The sequence below is a fragment of the Portunus trituberculatus genome, chromosome 16 (assembly GCF_017591435.1).
Source record: "Portunus trituberculatus isolate SZX2019 chromosome 16, ASM1759143v1, whole genome shotgun sequence".
Taxonomy (NCBI): Eukaryota; Metazoa; Arthropoda; class Malacostraca; order Decapoda; family Portunidae; genus Portunus; species Portunus trituberculatus.
This window is the reverse complement of record NC_059270.1, coordinates 5981115-6008715: the sequence shown is the minus strand read 5'-3', so window position 1 is coordinate 6008715 and position 27601 is coordinate 5981115. Positions and strand designations below refer to the sequence as shown.

The 27601-nt window shown below is 37.0% G+C and overlaps 2 protein-coding genes across 7 annotated transcripts; one reads left to right on the top strand and one right to left on the bottom strand.

The window, feature by feature from the left end:
• Positions 1–1041: 1041 nt before the first annotated feature.
• On the bottom strand, positions 1042–11570 carry LOC123504655 (tRNA-dihydrouridine(20) synthase [NAD(P)+]-like). 4 transcript variants are annotated; one of them, XM_045255392.1, is made up of 10 exons: positions 11485–11570; positions 9018–9189; positions 8748–8886; positions 6750–6849; positions 5928–6160; positions 5403–5547; positions 4628–4770; positions 2851–3079; positions 1772–1884; positions 1042–1642 (listed from the first exon to the last, which is right to left on the bottom strand). In XM_045255392.1, exons 2-10 carry the CDS (start codon positions 9172–9174, stop codon positions 1312–1314), a joined length of 1590 nt encoding a protein of 529 aa, XP_045111327.1. In that variant the 5' UTR covers positions 9175–9189; positions 11485–11570; the 3' UTR covers positions 1042–1311. The 4 variants fall into 4 exon arrangements, with proteins under 4 accessions (XP_045111327.1, XP_045111325.1, XP_045111326.1 ...); XM_045255390.1 differs by having other exon boundaries at positions 10947–11565; XM_045255391.1 differs by having other exon boundaries at positions 11389–11564.
• Positions 11571–18003: 6433 nt separating this feature from the next.
• LOC123504654 (very-long-chain (3R)-3-hydroxyacyl-CoA dehydratase-like) lies at positions 18004–26885 on the top strand. Of its 3 annotated transcripts, XM_045255389.1 has the most exons (11): positions 18004–18456; positions 18860–18952; positions 19187–19303; positions 19595–19705; positions 21060–21180; positions 21634–21753; positions 21971–22098; positions 23064–23176; positions 24444–24566; positions 24663–24781; positions 25021–26885. In XM_045255389.1, the coding sequence occupies exons 2-11, from the start codon at positions 18941–18943 to the stop codon at positions 25101–25103; spliced, it is 1047 nt and encodes a 348-aa protein (XP_045111324.1). In that variant the 5' UTR covers positions 18004–18456; positions 18860–18940; the 3' UTR covers positions 25104–26885. The 3 variants fall into 3 exon arrangements, with proteins under 3 accessions (XP_045111324.1, XP_045111323.1, XP_045111322.1); XM_045255388.1 differs by lacking the exon at positions 18860–18952 and having other exon boundaries at positions 18006–18456; positions 21646–21753; XM_045255387.1 differs by lacking the exon at positions 18860–18952 and having other exon boundaries at positions 18006–18456.
• Positions 26886–27601: the final 716 nt, after the last annotated feature.

Sequence of the window (27601 nt, the reverse complement as noted above, 5' to 3'; positions counted from 1 at the left end):
AGGGGGTAGTCTAGCATGTATATAAGCCTAGTGCCTTGAAATTTCTCAATCAAAGGGCAAAAATTGTCCACCGGTGTGCGAGGAATAAAATGTAGAGAGAAAAAAAGTCGTTCTTCTAGATATTCGGCTTATTCAAGTCAGACTTAATTAAGGCAGGTTCACACGTACCAATTTACGACTTAAATTGCAAGTCGCTATAAGTATCGACTGACCGCTTCTAGTCGGAATACGTCACACATAGCGACTGGAAAATACCGACTAGTTGGCATCTTGGCGGGAAGTGAATATAAAGGTGGATTCACAAGTGCCAACTTGCGACTGAAATTGCAAGTCGCTAAAGTATCAATTGAGCCCTTTTAGTCGGAAAACGTTACACATAACTGGAGAGTATCGATTAGTTGGCGTCTTGGCGGGAAGTGAACAAACAGCTACCCGCCAAGATGTCTTCCTCCAATGGCAATGCTGAAGCTGTGGTTGCTCTTCTTTTGGCGTTTCGGAAGAGTCAACAGAAAAGAAAATACCTGTGGATACGTCCCTGGCTAAGAGTAGAAGGAGAGAAAGATGTACCACACTAATCATAAGACTATGCACAACTGCGATCAAATTAAATCCTGCCAAGTCTTCAATCCTCACCTCCACCAACACCCTGCATTGAGGGTAAGCCATTCTTGGAGAGTGGCAGCTAGTTCTTCCAACGACGATTTGCGCACATTTTTTTTTTTTTTTTTTTTACTGCATAATTCATTTCTGGTGTCTCAAATGTGTTCTTTTTCCCTCATCAATGTACTCTAACATCTTCTCTACACCTGGATACCACATTTACAAAGATTACTCCGTGACATCACAACGTAAATAAAGTCGCAAATCGACTGAACAAGACGAACATGTCGGTCTTCTTTTGCGGTTGGTTTCTCCAGTCGCTAGGCACCGATATTCAGTCAGAAACTACCAAATTAGTACGTGTGAACCCGCCTTTAAGCGGGGTTTAATATATATACTTTTGACCCTCACAAGTCCCCAAACATGTACAAAATTATACACTGTTTCAATATTAAAGTTGATTTTTTTTTTTCATTGGCAAACAATATATTATTAGAAAACTATTTGTAGCACATATTTTACTCATGAAGATGATTTAATATCACAAAATGTCTAGATTACAAAATGTCATCTATCAATAGTCAGAAAACAGTAAATAAGATAAGGAAGATTGATAATCAAAAGATTAATGTGTCTTTATATGTCATTTAAGTGAAATTCATTAATTCATAATTTTTGTTTAAAAACATCACTCTTTGAATGTGATTTTTGTCAAGATGCTCCATCTATAATGCTGCTTTTATTAGTGTTTCTGGAAGTATCTGTTTCTTGTGAAGTTTCTTGCTGATTTAAGGACACTGAAGGATTGTCATCTTCAAGGCGTCTTTTCTTACAATCTGTGTCTTCATTTTCTAATCTTGTGTCATTATTCCTTATGGTCTCATTAGATATGACATCTTTCTTAGCTGTCTGTCTGGTGACTTCAGTAAGATATTTTCGGGCACCTTCAGGAGGAACAAATCCATAAGTTTTATTAACAAGTCCCATTGCATGCAGAAAGACGATGGCTGCACCTTGTTCTGAATACCTCTTGCTTTTCTCTCTGTAGAAAAAGACTGCTTTTAGGTTTTCATTAACTGAAAATCAGTTAATAAAATATGCTTCAACTTCATTACAAAACAAATTGATTGAAAACGTGGTACTCACAACCTTACTGATTCACTGAGCTTACCTGAGAGTTGAGATGTACTTGACACCATCAACAGTAACTGAGGCACTGAAGAACTTATCAACAACAACGTGACTGTATTTGGGTCCTTTCAACTGGTTGCGAAACACATGGGTCTGAAAAGATCAAAATAAAAAAATATTTTTAATAATACAGATATAATTGATTCTTACAGAGAATTGCAGGTTTTAGCAACAAAAGATGACTTTAGATATAGAAATATTCAAGTTTCATATAAATTTCTCAGTCTTGGGAAGGATAGTCAGACTCCCTAGTGAACAGTTACCTCAACATCAAATCTAGTACTTTCTGTCAGAAAAGTGTATCTGATGGAGGAAATCTCTTACTTTAACCCATCCCCTGTGCCCGATGACACAGTGTCATCTGCAGAAGAATACTCAAAACTGCGGGCAATGCACATTATGGATCGGCAAATTAAAATATTCATAGAATATTCCCAATGCATTGCCGAGCGCTCAAATTTTGACAGAATCATACCTGAAGGCCGCCCATGCTTTATATAAATGCATGCCATTGGGCATGGCTTGCCTCATGATTCATCACCTGTGCCTCCTGTTCATCACAGAGGGCGTAGAAAAGACAATGCTCAGACACATTTAGGCTGATAACACGAAACTTTACATATTAAACAGGTACTTAGAACCCATTTTTCTTTGATTTTGGAGCGCAAGGATTCCATCTCCACAATAAAAACAATTAGCTCACACCTAGCCACAGTGGCAGTACACATAATTGAAAACAAGGCGACAGGGAAGGGATTAAATACAGAACAGTTCAACTCCATAATGGAAAATCAAGGATGATAAAAAGCAAGGATTTTGAAGAGGTTTTCTGGTGTGCTATACATAAAGCTATTTCATTGGGATTCAAGAGCAGCCAAACTGTAAACAAATATACTAATGAATGTTGGTACTAAAGACAAGTTTTTTTTTTATTTGCAGAAACTTTAATTCTTACAACTAGAAAAAAAAGGATGCTAGCATGTGTACTACTTTCTTCAACAATACCTTTCCACCTCAGTTATCTCCTGAAGCACTGCAGCATACATGTTACATACTTACATTTAGAAGCATCTTTGGTAGGTCAGCATTATGAAAATTTCCTCGTATGAACTGAATGGGCATCTCCACTACTTTCTGTCCATTTTCTTCTCGTTCCACTATCTTGACATGGTCAGCACTGGGTGGCATTGCTGTTTTACCTTCACTCATCTCAAAGTTTAGGGTTTTTCTCCCTTCATTTTGCTTGGCCAGCTGTGATTTAAAATAATCCTCCAAGCCCCAGATTATACTGTGGAGAGATGCAACAAACTTTTGAATCTATGAATAAGCATAAAAATCAATATAAAACAAACCTATTACTGTTGATAAGTGCTCCTAGGCAATCCATGGGATGGCAGCAAATAGTATTGATAAGAAGTGCATGATACTGTCTGCGCAAGAAGTCAGACTAATGAAACAAGAGTATATATGTTAAGTTTCGGTACATTATTGCAACAAATTTAATGCTTGAATTTATACCAAAAAAACTTGTTCACCAATACATCAACTAACAATATCAAACAAGACATACTTCTAGCAATCATAAGCAATAGAAAAAAAGTTAAAGCTACAAATCATACTAAAAAAGTAAGTAAATAAGTAAAGTATAAATAGATAAATATAATATTTCAGTTTAACATGAATCATTGTAACATTCCCAACTCTTTCAACAGTGCTCTGGATCTTAACAGGTGATACTAAAGTAACAACCAAATCAGTGTACACTCACGAATTTCATGCTATTCAAGTTTCACAATCCTCAAATTTAGTGCTTAGTCCAAAATTCTTACCATATCAAGTTTCACCCTACTGTTGGTGTCATGCATGCTGTCTCAAGACTCCAAAGAAATCTTCCATATCTGTAGCACTGATAATGTCATAACCACTGATGGGTAACATTTTGGCAACATGAAGCAGAAAGTCCATAGTTGTTACTACACTCTGTCTCTCCAATGTTGTGCTGAGGTAGAACTCAGCGCCACTTGTTTATGCCTCGACTCACAGGAAAACTTTCCTCCATCCATGTTTCACTAGAGCAATATTAATAAAATGCCAATATTCAACCATTAAGTCTATAGCATTCTTGATATTAGAATTATGAAAGAAATTTTGTGCTCTCATAATTTGCTTGGGGCTGGCCAGTTCTGGCAATGCTGCTTGGGATGTTATCTCATCTGTCTGTCTGATACACTGCTCGTAAATGATGTGGCACTCCAACCTTTGGTATAGAAAAATAAACAATGACAGATAGATCTAACAATGAAAGAAAACAACACAATCAGTGTTGACTGTACAAAAAGCAGTGTAATGTGGCATTGGCACATAAGGAATAGGAGATGAAGACATGAGTACAGTATCCAGACATTGATTATCATTGGTATATATATGTACATATATTCTAACAATAATCAACATCTGGCAACTCTACTTATCATCAGTACCGTACATATGTTCACATGTATCAATGGTAATCAATGTCTGGTAACACTACTCATTTTATCTCCCCTTCCTTACCTGCCAATGTCACACAACATGATGCTTTTTTGTACAAGTATAATCACACTTTTTGTTGCTTTCTTTTACAGTGAGATGTACCTGTCATTATCTATTTTCTCACAATCCAGTTAGCAATGCCACTGAACACTGAACCAGAGGTTGGGAAAGAATGAATTAGCATTTTTCTGTGTTTTCAATACCTTGAGTTTAGTCCTACAGCTTAGGAAGAAAGCAAGTGCAAAATTCATGTGGGTGGTGCAGAAGAAATTATAAATCTGTATTTACAGTCTGTCAAAATTACCTGATTTCTTGCAAAGTTTGAGTCTCCAGGAAGGCCTTGCCACGAGGTGTGTCCTGAAGCTCCCTCAGCATGTTCTGAACTGTGTATTTACTGTATGTGAATGGGTTGTCATACTGAATACAGTACCTCAAGTATTGTTCTATCTGGAAATGAAAATATGAAACTTGAAAGATTTTTTTCTTTTTACCATACCATGTTCTGCTCATCACTAAACAATTTTTCTAATAATCACTTATAAAATTTTGACTTATTTTTGTAGTATAGTCTCTTAAGTAGATAGCTATGCTTAAAAGTCAAAATTTCTGATTTTCTCTTTTGTGTATCAATGCAAACACTTCTTTCACATTCCTTCACAAGGGTTACAGTAGGTATTATCAAGGATCTTTAAAATTATAACACCTACTCACCACTAAAGTATGCTGGGCTATAGATTACAATACTGTTGAGTGTAACTGTATCTAAAAAGCAATAGAATATACTAGTGCAAATTACCTACCTATATCAGACACCAACATTAATAAGTAGTCATGAATTGCAAGAAAAAGAGAGTTTCCATACTCCACTAACCTGTTAATATTGGCTATACTAAATATACTAAAAAGATAGGTTTACATCCTTTTGGCTAACCCTCTTGACCTTTTTTGGGGACAGGCGTTTAAGTGGAATTGTTTTCAATAATTTTTTGTTGTCCTTGGCTAGTTTTCCCATATTATATAAAAAAAAAAAATCTTTATTCAAAGCACTGTAATGGCTGCACACCCTTGATTCACATTACCACTGTATCCAAAGGAAGAAATCCCTCAGGCCTCAGGATAGAGCAGTTCCACATGGCTGCTCTAGCAATCATCACACTAGATGCTCCTGTGTCTTGCTGAAATTTTTTTATATCATCATGTCTTGAAATTTCTCTTGAACCACCACTGTAAGAAGAATTAGTACTAAGGAAATTAAGAAACTAAAGAATATGGCAATAATTAATGATAAATCAGTGTAATATCATTATGAAAGCCACTTCAAAGTCATAATGATTAACTTGGATTACATAATTAATGCTGACAAAGATACAAGGTTGTGTAGACTTTATTTTTATTTATCAGGTTATATATCACTATAAAAGATCCAGCTATGTATCTGAACTGACTCTTAGTGCTTCCATGTCTAGAATATAGTTCTAGAAAGACTGAAAAATAAATTAAAAACAAAAATTTTTATTTTCATAAAACCAAAGTGAGCCTTCTCCCTGTCAAGTTTGAATTTTGTGTATTACATTTATGGTAAACATTAAAAGTTATTCACTTACTTTGCAATTACTGGTATGGTAAGAACATTTGCTATCTCTTTGATGACATCATTGTGATTGGGATGGCGTGGCCTCTCCTGCCTGGTGCGGCCATGGACTCCAATGGCTGCCACACCACACTCCTCTATCAGTTTGCACAGCTCCAAAGTTTCCGAAATAGAGTCCAGAATTCTGATCTTACAAGTTACTGGTATGGTGAGGCCTTGAACAAGTGTAGTCAGTATAGACTTGATCTGAAAACAGTAATATTAATGGTATTACTATCAACAATATATACTACCATAATTACAACCATTATTAAAATGGCTAATAGTAATAAGAACTATCTTTTTAAATTTCAAGTTAAGATACTTCTTGGATAGAGTTTGCCAAGGCAAGTTTTGTATCATTGTGAGAACTGTAATGCATAGGGAATATAATGAGGGAATTCTTTCAACCTGGCTGCACAAGCAGACCACATTATCATGAATATTCATTCATCTTGTACATCCCTGCATAATAAAATGGTTCATAATGCGTCAGTTTATTTAGAGGTGCTCCATTAAGGCAGGTCACCACTATAATAGCACAATACGAAACACCAGACTTGTAATATGGCACATTCATATACTCATTATAAATCATTTGGGCAAATCTCTAATAAGATGTATTTCACATTGAAAAAAAATCAAGGACATTCTGATATCTTAAATTCTGAAATATCATGGTTTTATTTGACACACATAACACAAGAATTTGAGATATCATAAAATGAAAAAAATACTTTATTCATTTGTTTCCATAATAGAATATTGTGTTCTTAAATACTCATACTAAACAAACCTTATCTGGCTGAGTAAGAAGTGCTGCTCCCATGCCTCCCTTCAGACTAAACTCTTTGGGGCAGCCCATGTTGACATCCAATCCCGCCACAAATGGTTCCCTGCGGAGTCCATGTATTGAAGTTTACATTAGATAAGAAGAGAGATATCTATCATATATCATTTATCTATATATATATATATATATATATATATATATATATATATATATATATATATATATATATATATATATATATATATATATATATATATATATATATATATATATATATATATATATATATATATATATATATATATATATATATATATATATATATATATATATATATATATATATATATATATATATATATATATATATATATATATATATATATATATATATATATATATATATATATATATATATATATATATATATATATATATCTATATATATATATATATATATATATATATATATATATATATATATATATATATATATATATATATATATATAGGAAGGGCAATGAACAGGCAACATAAAATTGCAATAAAAAAGCCCATTGAGGTGAAGAGACCACACAGAGATAAAAGCATGAGCCAAACACAGAGGATAAGTGTCTTGAAACCTCCTCTTTGACAGATTCCAAGTCATCAGTAGATGGAAATACAAGAACATGTAGGGAATTCTAGATTTTACCTGAGAAAGGGATGAATGATTGAGAGTACTGGTTAACTCTTGCATTAAAGAGATGGACATTATAGGAATGAGAGAATGAGAGAAAAAAAGTCTTGTGCAGTAAGGCCATGGAAGGAAGGGCTGGCAAGAAAAGAGTTGGGAAAGATAGTAAAAAATACAACATTGTGGCAATGAAAAAAGCTGAAGACAATCAGTTAGAGAAAGGTGTTGACAAGATAGTTTTTTATTCTATCCTATCTAAGAAAGCAGGATGAGTGGAACAAACCTACCACTTTATACACGTGAATAATGGTATTCCATATATAGACAGATGAGACCCGTGTAAAAAGTTAGCAGCTGTGGGTCTAAGAACAGGTGGAGATGACTAAGAACACCTAAGTTCATAGAAGTTGTCTTAGCTAAAGATGAGATGTGAAGTTTCCAGTTTTGATTATAAGTAAAGGACAGACCAAGGATATTCAGTGTAGAAGGGCACAGTTGAGCATCATTGAAGAAGAGGGGATAGTTGTCTGGAAGATTGTGTTGCATCTCAAGATGGAGGCACTGAACAATGCCAAGATTGCTCTGCTCCAATCAGAAATTTTAGAGAACAGAAATCAGGTTTTCTGTGGCTTCCCTGCATGATTTGTTTATTTTGTGAAGATCTGGTTGCCTATAAAAAGATATAGAAATGTGCAGGGTGGTATCATCAGTGTAGGAGTGGATAGGAACACAAAATTTAGAAGAACAGTGACCATCTAGTACATTAACAACAGAAGGGTCAGAAAAGAAACTAGAGACAAAGTTGCAGAGAGAAGGGTAGAAGTTGTAGGAGGGTAGATTGAAAATAAAAGTTTTGTGCCTGACTTCATCAAAAGCTTTTTATATGTCAAAGGCAACAGCAAAAGTTTCACCAAAATCTGTAAAAGGGAATGGCCAAGACTCAGTAAGGTTAACCAGATGATCATTTTAAAGTTTGAAATCAATGTTAAGAAATTAAAGATTAAAACTAAAAATACAAACTTGCAAGCAAAATTGTGTAATGAAAAATTATTTCAGAATATTAGAATATAACTAGAACATTATAACAATACAAGAATGAATACATCTATTGATTCAAGTTCATATAATAGCCTTTCAAGTGTTCTACAGTCTGTGGTTCTAGATTAGTACCTGCATTAATACAATCAAAACATTTATGAGTATTTAGTGTTCTATTTCAAGCATTCAGTGATAATCAATGGTAAAAATATGAAAACAATATTCAACACTCATTGTATACGATTGCATGATTTTCCAATGTCGCTACATCCTGTAGTCATAACTTACACCATCTTCCCCACTTTGAGTGCTCTCTGGGCATCATTTGTACCAATCTGAAAAATCACTTTGCTGCGTTCCCTTTCGCATGTTCGGAAAAATACTGTTCCATCTGATTTATCAATAAAATCAACCGTGCCCAACACATCTGAAAATAAATAAGAAAATCAAGACTATGAGCAATCTGCAGACATTCAGGTTTTAATTAAGATAGCAATTATAATAAAGGTGACAGCCAAAATTTTTTGCAAATTTTTATGCAAATTAGGTCCTTCTTACCATTTTGCCTTTTAATAGACCGCAACATCTTGTAATCAATTGTTTCCTCTGTGTAGACCAGATCAGTGCCATAATCAATGGTTAGCAGTCTAAAAGGCAGAGTGCACACCCTCACCATGGGTGCCACAATCACCTTCCCTCTATACTGGCCACTCATGTTGCACTTTTGCACCTGAGGTAGAGAAAAAAAAAGTATTGATGCACAACAAGTGATTGAAATAGTAAATACATAAAAATAAATACCTAAATACTATTAGTATCAAAGAATAGAGACAAGCTTAGCCTCTTCTCCCAGTTTAACACTTACAAATAAGATAGAATTAAGGTTGCAGAGTATCATGAAATATATATATATATATATATATATATATATATATATATATATATATATATATATATATATATATATATATATATATATATATATATATATATATATATATATATATATATATATATATATATATATATATATATATATATATATATATATATACATATATCAATTTCTAGAAACTTGTTAAAGCAATAAGAATCAAGGCAAAAATCTGGTTGATGTAAAGAAGTGTGACTTGAGATGCTGTTCTTGTTTTTGTGATAGCAGTCACCTTCTCCATCTTGCTCTTGTTGCTAACATCCTAGCCTAACCTAACTAAACCAAAGCCAACAAGACATATTGTGTAGGTAAGATTTAATTAGATAAGGATGCTAGCAGCAAGAGCAAGGAAAAGAAGATGACTGCCATCACAACAAGAAACACAGGATCGCATGACTCTTTACATTTACCAACTCTTTACCTAATGTCTTTTATGGTTTTAAAAGTTTACGGAAGTTAATACATATTGCATAACATTCTGCTACCTTAAATCTAGCTGATATGTAAGTACTAACCTCATAAAAGGCTAAGGTTATCTCCTTATATTCCCTAATCTTCACAGTATTATTTTACCCTTTCACCAGTCCTGACATGCTTCTTAACATTCAGAGCTTCTTATTCTGAGTAATTTGAACTGCATATATGTCCATCACAAATTGTTTACAATGTTGACAGCAATTATTAACAATTTACCAATTCTTGGGAAAACAGCTCACACACTGTCCAGACAGGGAAGGAACACACCCATGCATGTGATGGAAAGACAGGCACTGAGGCATGCCATTTAGGTGTGTTCGTTCATGTGTGTGTTTGTCACATTTGTTGCACGAGCGAAATCAATCATGGTGATTGGTTCTCTTTTTAAATAAGCAGCCACTGGCCAATAATAAATATAAAGAATAAATATAGCCAATCAAAGCACCTTGTGGGGAGAGAAGTGACTATTTTTGAGGAAGATGTCTGTCTGCAGTGGGTGTCACCTTGATTAGGACTTCTATTGGACTGTCAAATTTTATTATGAAAAATAAGGTAGTGACTTCATATTCATATCTTAGCATTGCCAGTTAGGTTAGATTAGATTAATATATTCTGAGGAAGATATCATAGCAGTGTGTGTTGTTTAGGTTAGGTTAGGTTAGATTGGATTACCTAGGTTAAGTTTGGTTGAATTTTATCATTATGATTAGGTTGTACTAGATAGTGGTGTGCAGTTAGTGGCAGCAAATAATCTCCACAGCAGTGACAGTCAAAAATTTTTACTGTTACTTCTGTGGTACTTTGTGATGACAAAATTATTTCCTTCTGGTACATTTCAGTCTGCCTTGTACTAATCTTTTTTTTACTGCAAAACAGTACTTTCTGTGGGGATGGATAAAAATTACCAACTATTATTTGCAATGAGACCAATGTGCAGATTAGTTCAAAACATGTCAAAATCTACCAAAAACAGTTTCATCTGAAATTGAGAGGCTGGTGAAAGTGAAAATTTACCGTCCTCACCACAAACAAATTAAGTGAATCATGATTATTTGCACAAAGCAGCACAAACTAACTTTCATGGAATGTGATGTCAAGTGGTGCCACGCTATCCTCACCAAACGCTCTGTTGCACTCGTTTTTGTGATCATAATAATCACATGCTCAACTGTAATCACAATGAAATATGGCTATATCATGCCTAATTACCCGGGGGATATTGCTGCCTTGCGTATTGTGTGCAGTCTTAATATGAGTCTTTCATATTTTTCACGGTGCACGAAAATTACTAGTTCCTGTTCTTGCCAAGGATTTGGTACACACAAGGAAAATACATAACTGGTAATTCACTCCTGCAGGACGTGGGACAAGCCAGCCTGCCCATCATACCTCCTCGAACTCTGCACCACACGGATCACAGATGGCAGTGTTGGGGATTTGATAGGGCTATATTTGCTACAATGTCACTACCATGTGCTGCTCATAAACCGGTCAACCAATCAAAACCTCCTGAGTTACCTGTCCAGTGGTAGAAGATCCTATATAATGTGTATGAGGACTATGGAGGTTTTGAGAGCCATCCAGATAAGCTACAATTGGTTTAGCATGCTTTACTCATCGCAGCTGTCCCTCGTGCTTGCCAGCTATCAGCCTCCCAGGAGTGAGTTTAGTGTTTACATCGCCATGACAGCTTCGGCGCAAACTACTAATTCAGCACACACTAAATGATAAATTATTATTACAACTCTACACCATCACAGAAAAAGGGACAATATTTAACTTACATTCAAGGCAATATACAAAGTTTTACATTTCATTACAGAAAGAATAGTGATCCGAAGTTTACGTTAAATGTTAGATAAGTCGGGGATTTCAGTCATTTCAATAGTCACACCTCCTCCCTTAACCTCACTCCATATCCACCTTCCCATCCCTCACTCGATCTTTCCTTGTATAACCTCTTCCTATGTCCTCCATCTAAGCCCCACTGCTCTCTCTCTCTCTCTCTCTCTCTCTCTCTCTCTCTCTCTCTCTCTCTCTCTCCTCCTCCTCCTCCTCCTCCTCCTCCTCTTCTTCTTCTTCTTCTTCTTCTTCTTCTTCTTCTTCTTCTTCTTCTTCTTCTTCTTCTTCTTCTCACCTCCTCCTCCTCCTCCTCTTCTTCTTCTTCTTCTTCTTCTTCTTCTTCTTCTTCTTCTTCTTCTTCTTCTTCTTCTTCTTCTTCTTCTTCTCCTCCTCCTCCTCCTCCTCTTCTTCCTCTTTCTCCTTTTACTTCTGGTTAATAAATTTGAACGTATGATACTACCTATCTTCTTCTTTTCCTTCTTACGCCTTCTCTTTCTCTTAAGTACTGATCAATAAATTCGAATGTTTGACACTTGTTTTCCTTTTACTTCTCCTTTTCCTTTTCTTTTTGCTACACTTTCTCCTTCTTCTGAGAGTTTGTTAATAAATTCGAACATATGACACTTCTTCTTCTTCTTCTTCTTCTTCTTCTTCTTCTTCTTCTTCTTCTTCTTCTTCTTTTTCTTCTCATTTCCTTCCCTATTCTGATTGCTAGTCAGTAAATTAGAATGTATTACTTTTCTTATTATCATCATTCTTATTCTCTTTCTTCCTACGCCTTCCCATTATTCTGAGTACCGGTTATTAAATTCCAATGCATAACGCTTCTTCTTCTTTTCTTTCTTTTTCTCCTTCTTCTACTTCTTCCTACTCTTTCTTCTTCTTCTTAGTGCTTATCAGTAAATTTCAATGTATTATGCTTCTTTTCTTCTCCTCTCCTTTTCCTTCCAATCCTTCCCCTACTTCTTCTTTTTCTAAGTTCTGGTTAATAAATTCAAATGCATGATACTACTTCTTCTTTTCCTTCTTTTCTTTGTCCTACTCCTTCTCCTTCTTCGAATGTATGACGCTTCTTTTTCTTCTTCTATTTAGGCTTCCTCACTCGGGGCAACGGTTTCCTACCGGGTGGGCTTCGAGATAGGAGGTACCCAAAAAGTATCCTCTTTAGCCCAGAAATTCCCGTGAAAAAGCCTACATGGTATAAATAAATAAAAAAAAATAAAAAAGTACTGATCAATAAATTCGAATGCATGAGGCTTCTTTTCCTTTTTCTTCTTGTTTCTTTGTTCCAAATTTATGATTTCTCCTTTTTCTTCTATTTCTTCTTACTCTTTTTTTTTCTTTTTTTTTATTTAGTGTTTGTCAATAAATTTGAATGTATTTTGCTTCGTTCCTTCTTTTCCTTTTCCTTTTACTTCTATCCTACTTCCCTTCTGAGTTCTGGTTAATTCATTCGGGTACATGACACCACTTCTCCTTTTCCTTCTCATTCTTTTAGTTATTTGTTTATTTATTTATTTATTTATTTATTTATTTATTTATTTATGTGTGTGTGTGTGTGTGTGTGTGTGTGTGTGTGTGTGTGTGTGTGTGTGTGTGTGTGTGAATAATAACAAGTGAAATTCCCTCCCCACAATCACGTTTTCTTTTTTTTTTTTTTTTTTTTTTCTTTTCTTTTTTCCGACTTACAGTCCAGTTTACCGGAAAAGAGATACACACTCACCACAAAATAAATGCAAGAAAAAATAATTACTTTACACAAAGTTAATGTACTTTTAACTTTCCACCCGCGCGGCGCCACGTGCGACTCAATCACTTCGTACTTCCATAAGAAAAATAACTTAACTTGTCTTTGGGGCCGCAATGTACTGCGTATGGGGAGAAAGGTACCAAATGGTGCCACTTCCGCAAGCAAACCCATTTAACCTTGTCTTTGGGGGCCGCGTTACACCGTTTTGGGTGGGAGGAGGACGTACCGTGGTTGGTGACAGTCCCTTCCCTTCACTTTACCCAACACCGCCGCCAACTAATAATTTCACATAATTTCATATTTTCACAAAATATCCTATAAAAAAAATACACACTAACGTGGATTATCGAGCATAGACAAAGGGTAGGTGCTGCTACTCGGAGTAGAGGAGGAGCCAGACTACATGAGAACGAATGTTCTAGCCTGTTCTCACAGTCGAGCCTCTTGGCTGACGTTGTTTGCTCCCACTCCCAAAATTATTGGCAGTCGTCACAATAGGACTGGCACGGACATAATAAAAAATTGTTTGATTAACATTACTAATGAGATTACTTTACTGAAAGACACTTTTCCGAACAGCTCTGTTCATCTTCTGCAAACGGAAGTGAAAAATTTGATTTAAAACTTCTGATTACATAGCGATTAGATTTAGTGCTTTTAACTTCCAGCTGGTTACCATATCTCTCTCTCAGACAGACAGTCTCGATACCATTTATGTCTGTACGTCTGTATGTCTGTGATATGCCCACATGTGCGTCGTAGTTACATTCATAACCTTAATAATTAATAACTTAATACTAATGTCCCCGGCACTGTAGTAGTAGTAATGGTAGCAGTAGTAGTAGTAGTAGTAGTAGTAGTAGTAGTAGTAGTAGAAGAAGAAGAAGAAGAAGAAGAAGAAGAAGAAGAAGAAGAAGAAGAAGAAGAAGAAGAAGAAGAAGAAGAAGAAGAAGAAGAAGAAGAAGAAGAAGAAAAAGCAGTAGTAGTAGTACTAGTAGTAGTAGTAGTAGTAGTAGTAGTAGTAGTAGTAGTAGTAGTAGTAATAATAATAATAATAATAATAATAATAATAATAATAATAATAATAATAATAATAATAATAATAATAATAATAATAATAATAATAATAATAATAATAATAATAATAATAGTAATAATAATAATAACAACAATAATATTAATAACAATAATAACAATAATGATGGTAGAAATATCAATAATAACAATAATAATAATAATAATAATAATAATAATTATAAAATAATAGTAACAATAAAGATATTAATACAATTATTATTATTATTATTATTATTATTATTATTATTATTATTATACTACTACTACTACTACTACTACTACTACTACTACTACTACTACTACTACTACTACTACTACTACTACTACTACTACTACTACTACTACTACTACTACTACTACTTTTACTACTACTACTACTACTACTACTACTACTACTACTAATAATAATAATAATAATAATAATAATAATAATAATAATAATAATAATAATAATAATAATAACAATAATAATGATAATAATGAAAACAACTCTGAAAACTGGGATTTGTCCGCAGAGTTAGTGTAACATGGCACGCTCTCACCGTAGACTTTCTCGCTGCCTGGGTCGGAGGGAGGGAAGGAAATATTCGTTGAAATTAGCTTTTGTATTTTCTTGCATTCTTCCTCATATGCAACTGTTTATGTTGCTGCTCTTACTATTATTACCTCTTCCCCTTATATTACTACCACTACTACTACTACTACTACTACTACTACTACTACTACTACTACTACTACTACTACTACTGGTATTACTTTTACTATTAATGTAAAGGCAGGCATGTTTTGTACAGGGCATTATCATGTGTACGCCTGATCTCTCTCTCTCTCTCTCTCTCTCTCTCTCTCTCTCTCTCTCTCTCTCTCTCTCTCTCTCTCTCTCTCTCTCTCTCTCTCTCTCTCTCTCTCTCTCTCTCTCTCTCTCTCTCTCTCTCTCTCTCTCTCTCTCTCTCTCTCTCTCTCTCTCTCTCTCTCTCTCTCTCTCTCTCTCTCTCTCTCTCTCTCTCTCTCTCTCTCTCTCTCTCTCTCTCTCTCTCTCTCTCTCTCTCTCTCTCTCTCTCTCTCTCTCTCTCTCTCTCTCTCTCTTGAAATGCGTTAAAAAACGCACGCACACGCACACACACACACACACACACACACACACACACACACACACACACACACACACACACTCAGAAGTAGTGTCTGCAAAGAGTGTGCACACTTTTAAAGTAAGATTGGATAAGTGTAGATATGGAGACGGGGCCACACGAGCATAAAGCCCAGGCCCTGTAAAACTACAACTAGGTAAATACAACTAGGTAAATACACACACACAGCGTAGTATAGTGGTAAGCACACGCGGCTCACAACAGAGAAGGCTCGGGTTCGAGTTCAGGGAGAGGCAAGGCAAATGGGCAAGCCTCTTAATGTGTAGCCTCTGTTCACCTAGCAGCAAGTAGGTACGGGATGTAACTCAAGGGGTTGTGGCCTCGTTTTCCCGGTGTGTGGAGTGTGGCGTGGTCTCAGTCCTATCTGAAGATTGGTCTATGAGCTCTAAGCTTGCTCAGTAATGGAGAAGGTTGGCTGGGTGACCAGTAGACGACCATGGTGAATTACACACACACACACACACGCCCGGTAGCTCAGTGGTTAGAGCGCTGGCTTCACAAGCCAGAGGACCGGGGTTCGATTCCCCGGCCGGATGGAGATATTTGGGTGTGTCTCCTTTCACGTGTAGCCCCTGTTCACCTAGTAGTGAGTAGGTACGGGATGTAAATCGAGGACTTGTGACCTTGTTGTCCCGGTGTGTGGTGTGTGCCTGGTCTCAGGCCTATCCGAAGATCGGAAATAATGAGCTCTGAGCTCGTTCCGTAGGGTAACGTCTGGCTGTTTCGTCAGAGACTGCAGCAGATCAAACAGTGAAACATACACACACACACACACACACACACACACACACACACTTCTGATTATATCCCATGTCTCTCCTTAAAGCCTCTACCGCTGAATACCTTTGGTGCTTAAGTGCTATTCTTGCTACACACCACGTAGTGTAGTGGTTAGCATGCTCGACTCACAATCGAGAGGGCCGGGTTCAAGTCCCGGTAAGCGGCGAGGCAAATGGGCAAGCCTCTTAATGTGTGGCCCCTGTTCACCTAGCAGTAAATAGGTACGGGATGTAACTCGAGGGATTGTGGCCTCGCTTTCCCGGTGTGTGTTGTGTGTTGATGTGGTCTCAGTCCTACCCGAAGATCGGCGTATGAGCTCTGAGCTCTCTCCGTAATGGGGAAGACTGGCTGGGTGACCAGCAGACGACCGAGGTGAATTACACACTGCAGTTCGGGAAATTTCGCACGTGGTCTAGAGTTGTCCTACAATACCATCATGACACACTTAATTTTTCCTCCACCTGCTATAACTTATAACATTATATAGAAACATCTTTTCTCACTATTCTTACATCATCCATTAGCTCTAATCTAGCCTTTTATCTCAGGGTTACCTTTACGTGTCTCCCTCTAAAAGTACTCCATCCCATGTCTCTCCTTATATTAAAGCCTCTATCGCTGAATACCTTTGGTGCTTAAGTGCTATTCTTGCTACTCTATTTTGTCATACTTTTAACTTTTCTATTTAATTTTCATTCCACGTGATCACATATAATTTTATGACATACGTATGTATATTCTCGGAACAACCACGTTCTTCTACATTTCCTACAGCACATCGTACATATCGCTATATTATCCTTGTTGCACTTTCTAGTTGACCAAACCGCTGGTTCACCAAGCTCATCTTTTCATTCTTCACCTTCTCACAGCCACTTCGACTCATCTACATCTCTGGATAATTGTATTCATCAATTTGTTGCAACTCATTTTCTGCGAGTCTCCACACTGAATTTCTCTCATCCTCTGGTCTATTCATAACCATTACCTTGCTTTTCTCACAGTTAAATCTCACACCAAACTCCCTTGCATACCCATCTACGTACAATATCAAACAGACTCTGAAGCTCATCTGCCGATTCTCTTATAAGCACTACATTATTTGAATAAAAGAAATCACACACATCGTTTCCCACTCGCTCCCACATTCATTCTTCTCATTCTAGCAGCCAACTCCTCTATATACGAGCTAAAAAGGTTTAATGATAAGATGCATCTGATTGATTGATTGATACATTTATTGTTGAATTAATAAATAATTACAACAAAGGAGGAGGAATCTTTGTCTCTCCTCTCATTCCTCACCCAAAATGCTTCTATGTCTGGGTCTGCATCTCTTGTGTCCACATACATACTTCGCACTATATTGACTATAATTGTACTCAACCCAATCTAATTCATTGTTTGACACTGTAAACCTTCAGTAAACGAGACCAGAAAAAAAAATCTTAAATTCTAGCACTACATCAGGATTTCCAGAAGATTTTCAAGATGTGGCAACACTCAGAGAGGCTGGCCAGACAATGACCTACTCAACCCAGGGACAGTTTTATCTTCAACTCACACTCTTTTATCATGATTACATCATGAAGACGACTTTGTACCAAACACTAGCACTAATAGTAACGATCTAATTACAATAATCGGAAACGTGCCTGCGATTTGATATTGGAACGGATTGACTAAGAGAAGATTGTCCTCAGGAACAATAATTGGTAAACAAACACCGCTCCTTTCATAGCTATTGTCAGACGATTGGCTGTCAAACGAAGGGAGGGTGTCCTCTACAGCAACAGAACAGGGGGTGACCTCCTGCCTTCCAGTGAATTAGCATCAAGATCCACCATAGGCAGCCTTCGCGTTATTCAGCGGCTTTAAGAGAGCACCGTCCCCAGCATGGATGAGGAGGGCACCCTGAGTCCTTTCGTGTACTGGGCCCAGACAGACGCTACCATCACCCTCAGGATTGAACTCAGGAATGTACAGGTGAGGCTCACAGTGTGTATATTACCAATAACATCACCTGAGGTATTTTTGTCGGCCCTCCGCAATCCAAACAAACTTAGGAACTGGTGGGAAAGTAGTTTTTGGTGGAGAATAAACAAAATTAGTGAAATTTGTACTTCAAGTAAAATCTACGGGAAGACATTGATTTGAGAAAATTTCGAGACACAAGGCCAAGTATGATGAAACTATGGGCTCCCAAACCTAACCTAACAATATGGATAACTCCTGCAATTACTTAGCCAAACTTAACATAACCCAAGCAAAAGGTGGGGCAATTGTCCTCAGGGGATAGGTAACTAGTATGTCCATGGATGAAGAAAATACATAGAAAATCAGTTCCCAGCTTTTAAGAACACCCTGAACCTTCAAACCCTTGTTTCAGTAAAGAAAGCTGCGTATACTACATGAAGAAACCCTATGTTCATACAATACAGTTGTGAAGGTGTAGCGCAAGGCAGTGGGAATGCTGACACTAGTGAGTTTACTGTGTGACTGCGAACAATGATAATGGTTGCAAGCCACAGCAGCAGAGTATGGAGACACTGTGTGGTGGGCAGTTGTGTGCATGTGTGTGTGATATAAGAAGCAGATGACGATTTGAATTTGTGGCTGACAGCAATCATGCAAAAAGTGTGTTATTTGGAAATATTATATTATACAATAAGAATCTTGTGTTTGAATAACACTTAATGAGCTGTGGTCTCTTCAGTCTCCCCAGGTGGAACTGGAGGACCAGCAGCTGTCCTTTTCAGCAGTGGGTCATGGTGCACAGGGAGAAAAGAAGTATGGGTTCACCCTTCACCTCCTCAGACCCATTGACACAGAGGTAAGTGGTTGACAGCAAACATTGCCATAAGAACAGTATAGAAATGTATGAGTTGAACAGCAAGAACAATGTCCAGGTGGATTTCACTAATGTTAGGATAGAATGTTGTGGGTAATGCATAAACAAGAATAATAGGAAGTTTTGAGGAAGGATTGGCGATAAGCAGTTTGTAATCAGACCAAAAAATAACTTGTAAGATAGGTTTCAGAAAGCAATTTGGATACTGTGGATTACCAGTGCCCCAGGACTAAGTAATGTGAAGATGTTGTGTGTCTTTCCTTGTGTCTCCAGAGCAGCAGATACAGAGTGTTGGAGCGTAATGTGGAATTCAGTCTGAACAAGGTCAATGTGGAGTTTTGGCCGCGATTGCTGGAGGACAGTAAGAAGCCGGCCTGGCTCAAGGTATTGTTCTCTTCACATCATTTATTCACTGTTTGAAAGCTTCACTGACGATCTAACCTATTTCACATGAATATCTATATTATAAAGAGTGCTTTGTCTGTCTGTCTGTTTATCCATGTCATTATTGCACAGCAACGAGGCTTAATTTGGGATAAAACTAATCCTATCCAAATCAGATATAATGCTAAATAAAATATGCAGTTTCTATTTAAAATTATCAATAAAAAAGTAAGCTTAAAGAGGTAAAGCAGATTTTTTTACAGCTTTTCTTGCTTAAAAGCTACATGCTTTCTGTGAACAGTTGTGCTGAAGCTACTCAGTTTTTTTTTTTTTTTTTTTTTCTAGTTTGAAGTATTTGATTTGTTATTTCTTCATATTGGTATCTAGTCTGACTTAATGATATAAAGAGTTGTGCCTCATAATTGCTTCTTCACTCAGTACCATGGTTGCCCAAGGTAAGCACTTAATCACCTTACACCCATGACATCCTCAGTTCCCAATAATACTGTAGTTTCTGCAATAAGTACAGGTATTTCTCAATTTATGCATGTTCAGATTATACAGTTTTGACTAACATGAGGTAAAAAAAAAATCTTGGGAATTGTGAGATTCCCATGATGTTTGTTTAGGCCACCATTTTGCCATCACAGCTGATCGCAGCACAGAGGTACTTTACCTTCAGGACAGCTAGTGATGTGTGATAAACATTTTCAAGAAAGTTAACGAGTGCCGTCTTGTTGTCAGTTAGACACTGTTACTATCTATAGCAGTGATGATCCTTTGTTTATTCCAGCTGAGAGGTGTACTAAAGCATTTTACATTGGGTACATGCTGCAGGGATCACAGGAGGGGTGCCCTCTCATACACAACTCTTCCCAGAACAGATTGATTTATTTTACATTGACTCCTATGGGGAAGATGGTTTTGCTTCACGAATATATGTATATGTTTATATATACATTTATATATATATATATATATATATATATATATATATATATATATATATATATATATATATATATATATATATAGTGGAGCCTCTAACAGTATAGGGTTTAGTTTGATAATCATGTTTGCTTTATGCAATTTTCATATTGAATGATCCCTTCAGGAATATATCTCTTGCATAAATCAAGAAATCCCTGTATTTGAGAAATTCATTTACTTTTTTTATTTTTTATTTTTCATTTTTTTATTCATTTATTTTTTATTTATTTATTTTTTTTCTATTAACTATATTTCTAGTAAAATTATAATCACAAATATCTGTTGCCCATATTGCATGTTCTTAAATATAGAAAAAGCCAACTTACATTACCTTAAAAATCTCACATTGAGATCCTCTTCCCAGATTGACTTTGACAAGTGGACACATGAGGAAGACCTTTCTGATGAGGCAAGGGACATCAATGATGACTTTCCTGGCCTGTATGAGAAGATGCAGGCTGAGGAGCTGGGGTGGCCCTCGAAGCGTGAGTGTGGCCAGGTCAAGGTGTGGGGGGAGGGGAGATATCAGTGGTAGAAACAAAGTAGCTTTATTCTAGACTGCTTTGATGTTAAATTTATGTTTACTCAATAGAATACAGTTATTCCCTGCATGTTTATGTTAGTGAATGCTTTCCCTTCATATATTTTTTTACCATTCTTTTGCCTGAGCACACAGCTCTCATGGGTCATCCAACATCATTATACAAATTGCGGATGGAAGAGAAAATGAGAAGTAGATGCCACAGAAATTACTGCAGTTAATTAGACTTTTTATCACCTCATGCACTGTCATTGTCATCTCTACAAAACCTCACTAGTTATATCAACAAAGCCAGAGCTTCACTTCAGCTCCCTAGTTTAGTGCATTCCACTTTGTGTAGATAACCCTTCACTCCCTAACCAGCCATCCTCCCTTTCTTCCTGCTCTTGATGCACAGGTGGTGTTTCAGGAGAGAGCCTCAAGAAGGTGTACCTGTTCTTGTACAACCTGTGGCAGTTTGTGGGCTTCCTCTACCTCACAGTGGTTACCTGCACCCGTTACCTCAAGAATGGCCAAGGTACATATGTTGATGTGTGGATGTATGTGCATGATGTACACATGTGAAACTTTGCCAAATCATTTCATGTTGTAAATTACACTGCTATCTTGTGAGTGTATGAGTTTGTGTGTAATGATCAAAGCCACACCACAAAAGGTGGCAAACAGCTTAGGCATTAAAGAAAGTGTGTTGTTAATTTGGATTTTGATTATTATGTTATTTGTTCATGCCACAGACTCAATGGCAGGGACATATGCAGCAGTTGGGTGGATGATGCGACTCTGCTTGATTACCCAGCTACTGGAAGTCTTACATCCCATGGTGGGCTACACTCGAGGTCCTGTGCTTACCTCCCTTTTGCAGGTATGCTTCAGGTGATGCTGATAGTTACACATAAGAAAAAAAATAACATTAGATGTGTGTAATGAAAGGTTAAGAGAAAGGCTATGTCTAAAGTGAATGAGCTGTGTGAATGAGAGAGGAAATACTGTGCAGCAAGCAAGTATGATTGTGCACGATAGTGGCAAATAGAAAGTGGACAGTGATGAGTGCGTGAAAATGACGTGGTCTTGTTGACCCAAGGGAGGGGTGTGAGTATGTTTGGTGGGGCCCATTGGCATATGGACATGGTTAGAGTGTGAATAATCTGTAAGAAATAGGTACCTTGCCCGTGGTGTGGTCCCAGTATTGGAGTAGGGAACAGTTTCATCATGAAGGGGCAGGGATAAACTATTGTATAGTCAGTCCTTGCAGTGGATGTGTGTGGGTTGTTCCACTATGCCTCAGCTTCTGGGAGCCAACAGGACTAAGAGTGTAAATTATGTATTTACAAATGTGTGGTACTTTGTCTGGGCCAGCACATGTGGAATCGCTGGCATGATCATACGCATATAGATAGTAGATAGATAAGTGATTTCTGTGAGAGTAAATGTGTGCATGCAAGCACCTTACCTCAGTTAACTTCCCTTCCTTTGGATATCATCCAATATACATATGGATTTGTTCATATACTAGACCAAAATTCTGTGTGAAGGAGGATAGCCTGTCATCTAAAATTCACCATATCACCACTGTGATGTTCAGGTAGTGATGCAGCACATATCCTGCATTTGAACAAGTGATGGTTTTGCTACATTGTTCATCTTGGAAGTAACACTTTCAGGTTTTCTTTATGTTGCTGCTTCTCAATATTTTCCTTGAAGTAGTGAACAAAAAACTGTTAAGTGTAACTGTAGTACAAGAGCATTAATATGACATTTCTGTTTAGGGATTTTGTGACTGGTGTGGTATGAAATCTTCTCTTTTCACATTATTACAATTCTTTTCAGGTTGGCGGAAGAGGGGTGATCTTTTTCTGCCTGATTGAAGGCGAGGAGAGAATGCAAACCAAGCCTGTCATCTTCTACCTCTTCCTTGTGTGGTCTATTATTGAATTAGTCAGGTAAACGTCATTCAGCATTCCATGAATTTGGATCTTTAACTAGATATTATTTTCAGATTTAACTTCTCAGCATAATGAATTATTTGAGTGTATAAGAGTTTTATATGTGCCCTAGATAGGATCATGAATGCACCAATGAGGATTTTGTCACGGGTTTCACACTCCTTTCTCGTGACAACACAATGGAAAATTTTCATCTTTATGTATGTATTTCTAGCAGTGGGTAAAGACCTAGGACAGAGAAAGTAAGACGAGTTGATCTCTTACTATATTGGCCCATAGCACCCCCACTAATATTGCTGATGTGTAATGTTGGTGTAATTATGTGTGAATAACAAGAGATCATTACTGCCTGTGAGAGATGACTTTGTAGATGCACAGAAATATGAAGTAATCACAGATAACATGATAAAGAATGTTAGAAAATAACTTTTAACAGCCTGTTCTCCTTCTGTCAATACCTTATGAAATTTTTAATGCAACCATTGACAGTAAGTGAGGCACAAATCTTTTGGGAGGCCAAAAGTTACACATAGTGTTTTAAGTGATAAATCATTCTCTTACATGAATTATCATATCTTTACTGTACCATTATATGATACAGTATTATGGATTTCATTACAAACAACCTATTCTCACAGATCATACTTTATATTTACTACATAGAAGAACAATTATTATGATACTGGACCACTTTTATTTCTCTATAAGAACAGAATTTCTCTTCACTGCCCACAAACAATGAATGCACAAACATTATGGAATTAACAGTAGGTTGTCATGGTAGACGGCTGTGTGTGTGTGTGTGTGTGTGTGTGTGTGTGTGTGTGTGTGTGTGTGTGTGTGTGTGTGTGTGTGTGTGTGTGTGTAATTCACCACCACGGTCGCCTGCTGATCACCCAGCCAGTCTTCCCCATTACGGAGCGAGCTCAGAGCTCATAAACCGATCTTATCTTCGGGTAGGACTGAGACCACAACACACTCCACACACCGGGAACGCGAGGCCACAACCCCTCGAGTTGCATTCCGTACCTATTTACTGCTAGGTGAACAGGGGCTACACATTAAGAGGTTTGCCCATTTGCCTCGCCGCGCCAGGACTCGAACCCGTGTGTGTGTGTGTGTGTGAGTGTGTGTGTGTGTGTGTGTGTGTGTGTGTGTGTGTGTGTGTGTGTGTGTGTGTGTGTGTGTGTGTGTGTGTGTGTGTGTGTGTGTGTGTGTGTGTGCATGCACGTGCACACAAGTATTAATAAACCCCACCCTGCAGGTACCCATACTACATGCTGAGGGTGTACGATGTGGACAACGGCTTCATCACTTGGCTGCGCTACACTCTCTGGATCCCCCTCTACCCTCTGGGCTTCATCCTGGAGGGAGTCATCATCATAAGGTAAACATCAGTTGTATTTTGCTCTTCTGTACAAGATTCTTTAATGATAACTAAAGGTGTATGCATTACTTGGCTGTGTTTACTTTACCTCAACAGAAGCATCCCATACTTTGAAGAAACAGGCAAGTTCTCAGTCTCACTGCCGAATTCACTCAACTTTGGATTCTACTTCCCTAACATTCTCCGCATCTATATCCTCATGTTCTTTTTCCCAGGTGAGTTCAATATTGGTGAGTCATTTTTGTGTTAGCTGAGTTTTAATTGTTTTGTTTTGTTTTTCTCTCAAATTGTAACACCACTATTGTCATGCACATTACTTTCAAAGAATAAAAAAGATATAATGATAAACATTTTCTTCCTGAACAAATACGATAGGAAGCTTTAGTTAGCAGATGATCATTTCCACTACACAAGACAATTATATATAACCATGATATTTTTTTTTTTCTGACAGCCATGTACAAGATGATGAGCCACATGTATCAACAGAGGAAACAAAAACTGCAAATTCGACCCAGAACCAAAAAGTTACAGTAATATTAGCCTTTTGGACTGATTTTGGTTGTGTCATAAGCCACCAGGCCACTATTTAAGGCAGTTTATTTCCTTAAAGCTCCACAGTTAAAATTTAAGAAGGGCCTTGAAGACAGTGCCAAGTGTCAAGGACTTTGAAGTGTACCATGATTTATCAGAGATTTGAGTAATTGTGTATGACTAAATGAAGCACCCCATGTTAGATGTACTGCTTGCACCAGATAACTGTATATAGCATTTTATTAAAGCTGTAACTTCTACATGGAAGTGCATGTGATCTTTCAAAAACTGGAGGTAAAAAAAGATCCATTAAAGGAGAGAAGTCCAGCTAGTCACAGTGCAGGCTCAGCACACTGCTGAGCAATATTCTGCATATGAAGGGCTACCTATACAAACTAAGTAGCCTTTATAATAAACATTTTACCTAGGCAGTGTCCTTGTTTGAATGGCCGCTTGAAAGTGCAGGGAGGAAACCAAGCAATCAGAGCACTCTTCTCCCTGTAGCATGGCCATTCTCACCTAATGAAGAGTCAGTGGCAGCTCACCACCATTATTCACTTTTGTTTTGGCCTTCTTACCACACAGTATTGCCCTTAACTCCTCTTTGCTCTGTATGTGTGAATGTAGTTGTATGAGTGGCCCATATGCCATTGCTCAGTTTCCCACCATTCCTCTAATATATTTTATTGTTTAAATTGTTCATTTCATGTTTTTGTTCTACTGTTTACAAAACATTATCATATGCAGTATTCACCAAAAATGCTGAATATAGTATAACTTTCAAAGCCGTATTGTAAGTTGCAAGAAATATACAACAAGTTCTGCTCTGCATGTGATAATATTGAAGAGTTTTTAATATTATCATGATTTTAAATGTCTACTGAGACCTACATTTCATTCCCTAAGCATGGGAAAAAATTTTATTGTGGGAAGTTGCTAATTGAGCGGATTTTTGTTACATTTTGATCCAGCACAAACAGCACTCCCAATATGTGGCAAAAATGTTCTAGTGAGAAATATATTAACACAATACTTTACTTCATGGATATAGTGTGCACTATGAAAACATGATATTACATGGAGATTAAAGTAAGAGCAAAATTTGTTGAATCAAAAACTGCATGGGATTGCTTTTCATCTTGTGATGGAAACAACTTCATCACTGTAAAGAAGACCAAGCATTCAAATCTATTATGTTACAGCACCTTCACTAGGTCATACATATCCTTCCTATGAACCAATGCCCAACACTAGTCATTTCTCTAAGTCATTGCTCTCAAGTGACACAGGTCCAGCTCTCATCATCTCAGGAAGTACTACACTGAGTGGTATCTTTGCTGCTTATGTCAACAAGTCTCCAACAGTGAAAAGGCTTCCTACCTCCTCCACACTGGCTGAAGTTTTAAGATGGAGAGACTATTCAATTATCAGGTAGCTGGTAGAGTCAATGAACATCCTTTTCCATCACCAACATCCATCCCTGTCCATCTCTTAATGTATCTGATGTTCAACATTTGCAGTGTGTGTGTGCGTGCGTGCGTGCGTGTGTGCGCGCTTGCATTTGTATATGTACATCCTTATATGTGTACTACATATTCATAGTATCCAATATCTTGCTGGCAGTTAAATATATGAGTAACTTCATACATATTCTTTGGAAAGAATGGAAGAAATGGACTGAATTCTTATGGATGAATTTTCTGCAGCGCAGTGTGTGTGTGTGTGTGTGTGTGTACTAAACTTACAATAATTTTTGTGTAATTAACAGCCTCCCAATAGATTAAATCTAATTGTGTCATTTACCTTCCAAACTTCAGGATTCCCATTTAGATATCACACCAGAAACGTGAATGAAAAGGTTATGGTAATCTCACAAACACGTCTGTATTAACAGGAATGGAACAGGGCTAGGACTAGGAAAATATATTTTGGTGTTGCATAATCAATAAATATTTCTTAATATACTTAGATGCAGCGATCGGAAAAATCACATGCAATTTAATAACAATTTACCTACAAGAAAAGGCCTTCCATTTGTTTGTCTTACACTACTCTTTGCAACATTATAAGCACTCGCTCTCCCATTACTCCTCACTCAGGTCTATTATGAGAGTCTCCCCTTGCATTCTGAGGGAGCCTTCGGGCCTTTCATTTCTGGTGTCCGCGTTTATATTCATGCATACATGTTGAATTATTCCCAAAATATCCAATAAGTTAGATACAAATAACTGCCAGCTTGAGAATTAAAAGACATCTGTGCAGTACGTTATTTACACATGTTAGGGCTGTAGCCAAGAACCACACACACACACAAGAAAAAAAATATATATATATACCCATCGGATCTCAGTGAATGTGTCTTTATTCCACCTGCTTAGAAAATAAATAATTAATTAAATTTAAAACTATCGGCCAGTAGCTTTGTCTTTCATCGGTTGTCGGTGTCTTTACAGTCTTCTACCGTGATCCAGGTAGTACATACTTTTATGGAACAATTATTG

Bases quoted from the DNA above. Each gene is read 5' to 3' on its own strand.
- LOC123504654 (XM_045255387.1), top strand. From the start codon at position 18,367: ATGGATGAGGAGGGCACCCTGAGTCCTTTCGTGTACTGGGCCCAGACA. The intron at 22,099-23,063 runs GTATGCTTCAGG...AATTCTTTTCAG, and splicing joins TGCTTACCTCCCTTTTGCAG to GTTGGCGGAAGAGGGGTGAT. The intron at 23,177-24,443 runs GTAAACGTCATT...CCCACCCTGCAG, and splicing joins TCTATTATTGAATTAGTCAG to GTACCCATACTACATGCTGA.
- LOC123504655 (XM_045255390.1), bottom strand. From the start codon at position 11,021: ATGATCACAAAAACGAGTGCAACAGAGCGTTTGGTGAGGATAGCGTGG. The intron at 8,887-9,017 runs GTAAGAAGGACC...ATTTATTTTCAG, and splicing joins GTCTATTAAAAGGCAAAATG to ATGTGTTGGGCACGGTTGAT. The intron at 6,161-6,749 runs GTTTGTTTAGTA...TACTGTTTTCAG, and splicing joins TTCTTACTCAGCCAGATAAG to ATCAAGTCTATACTGACTAC.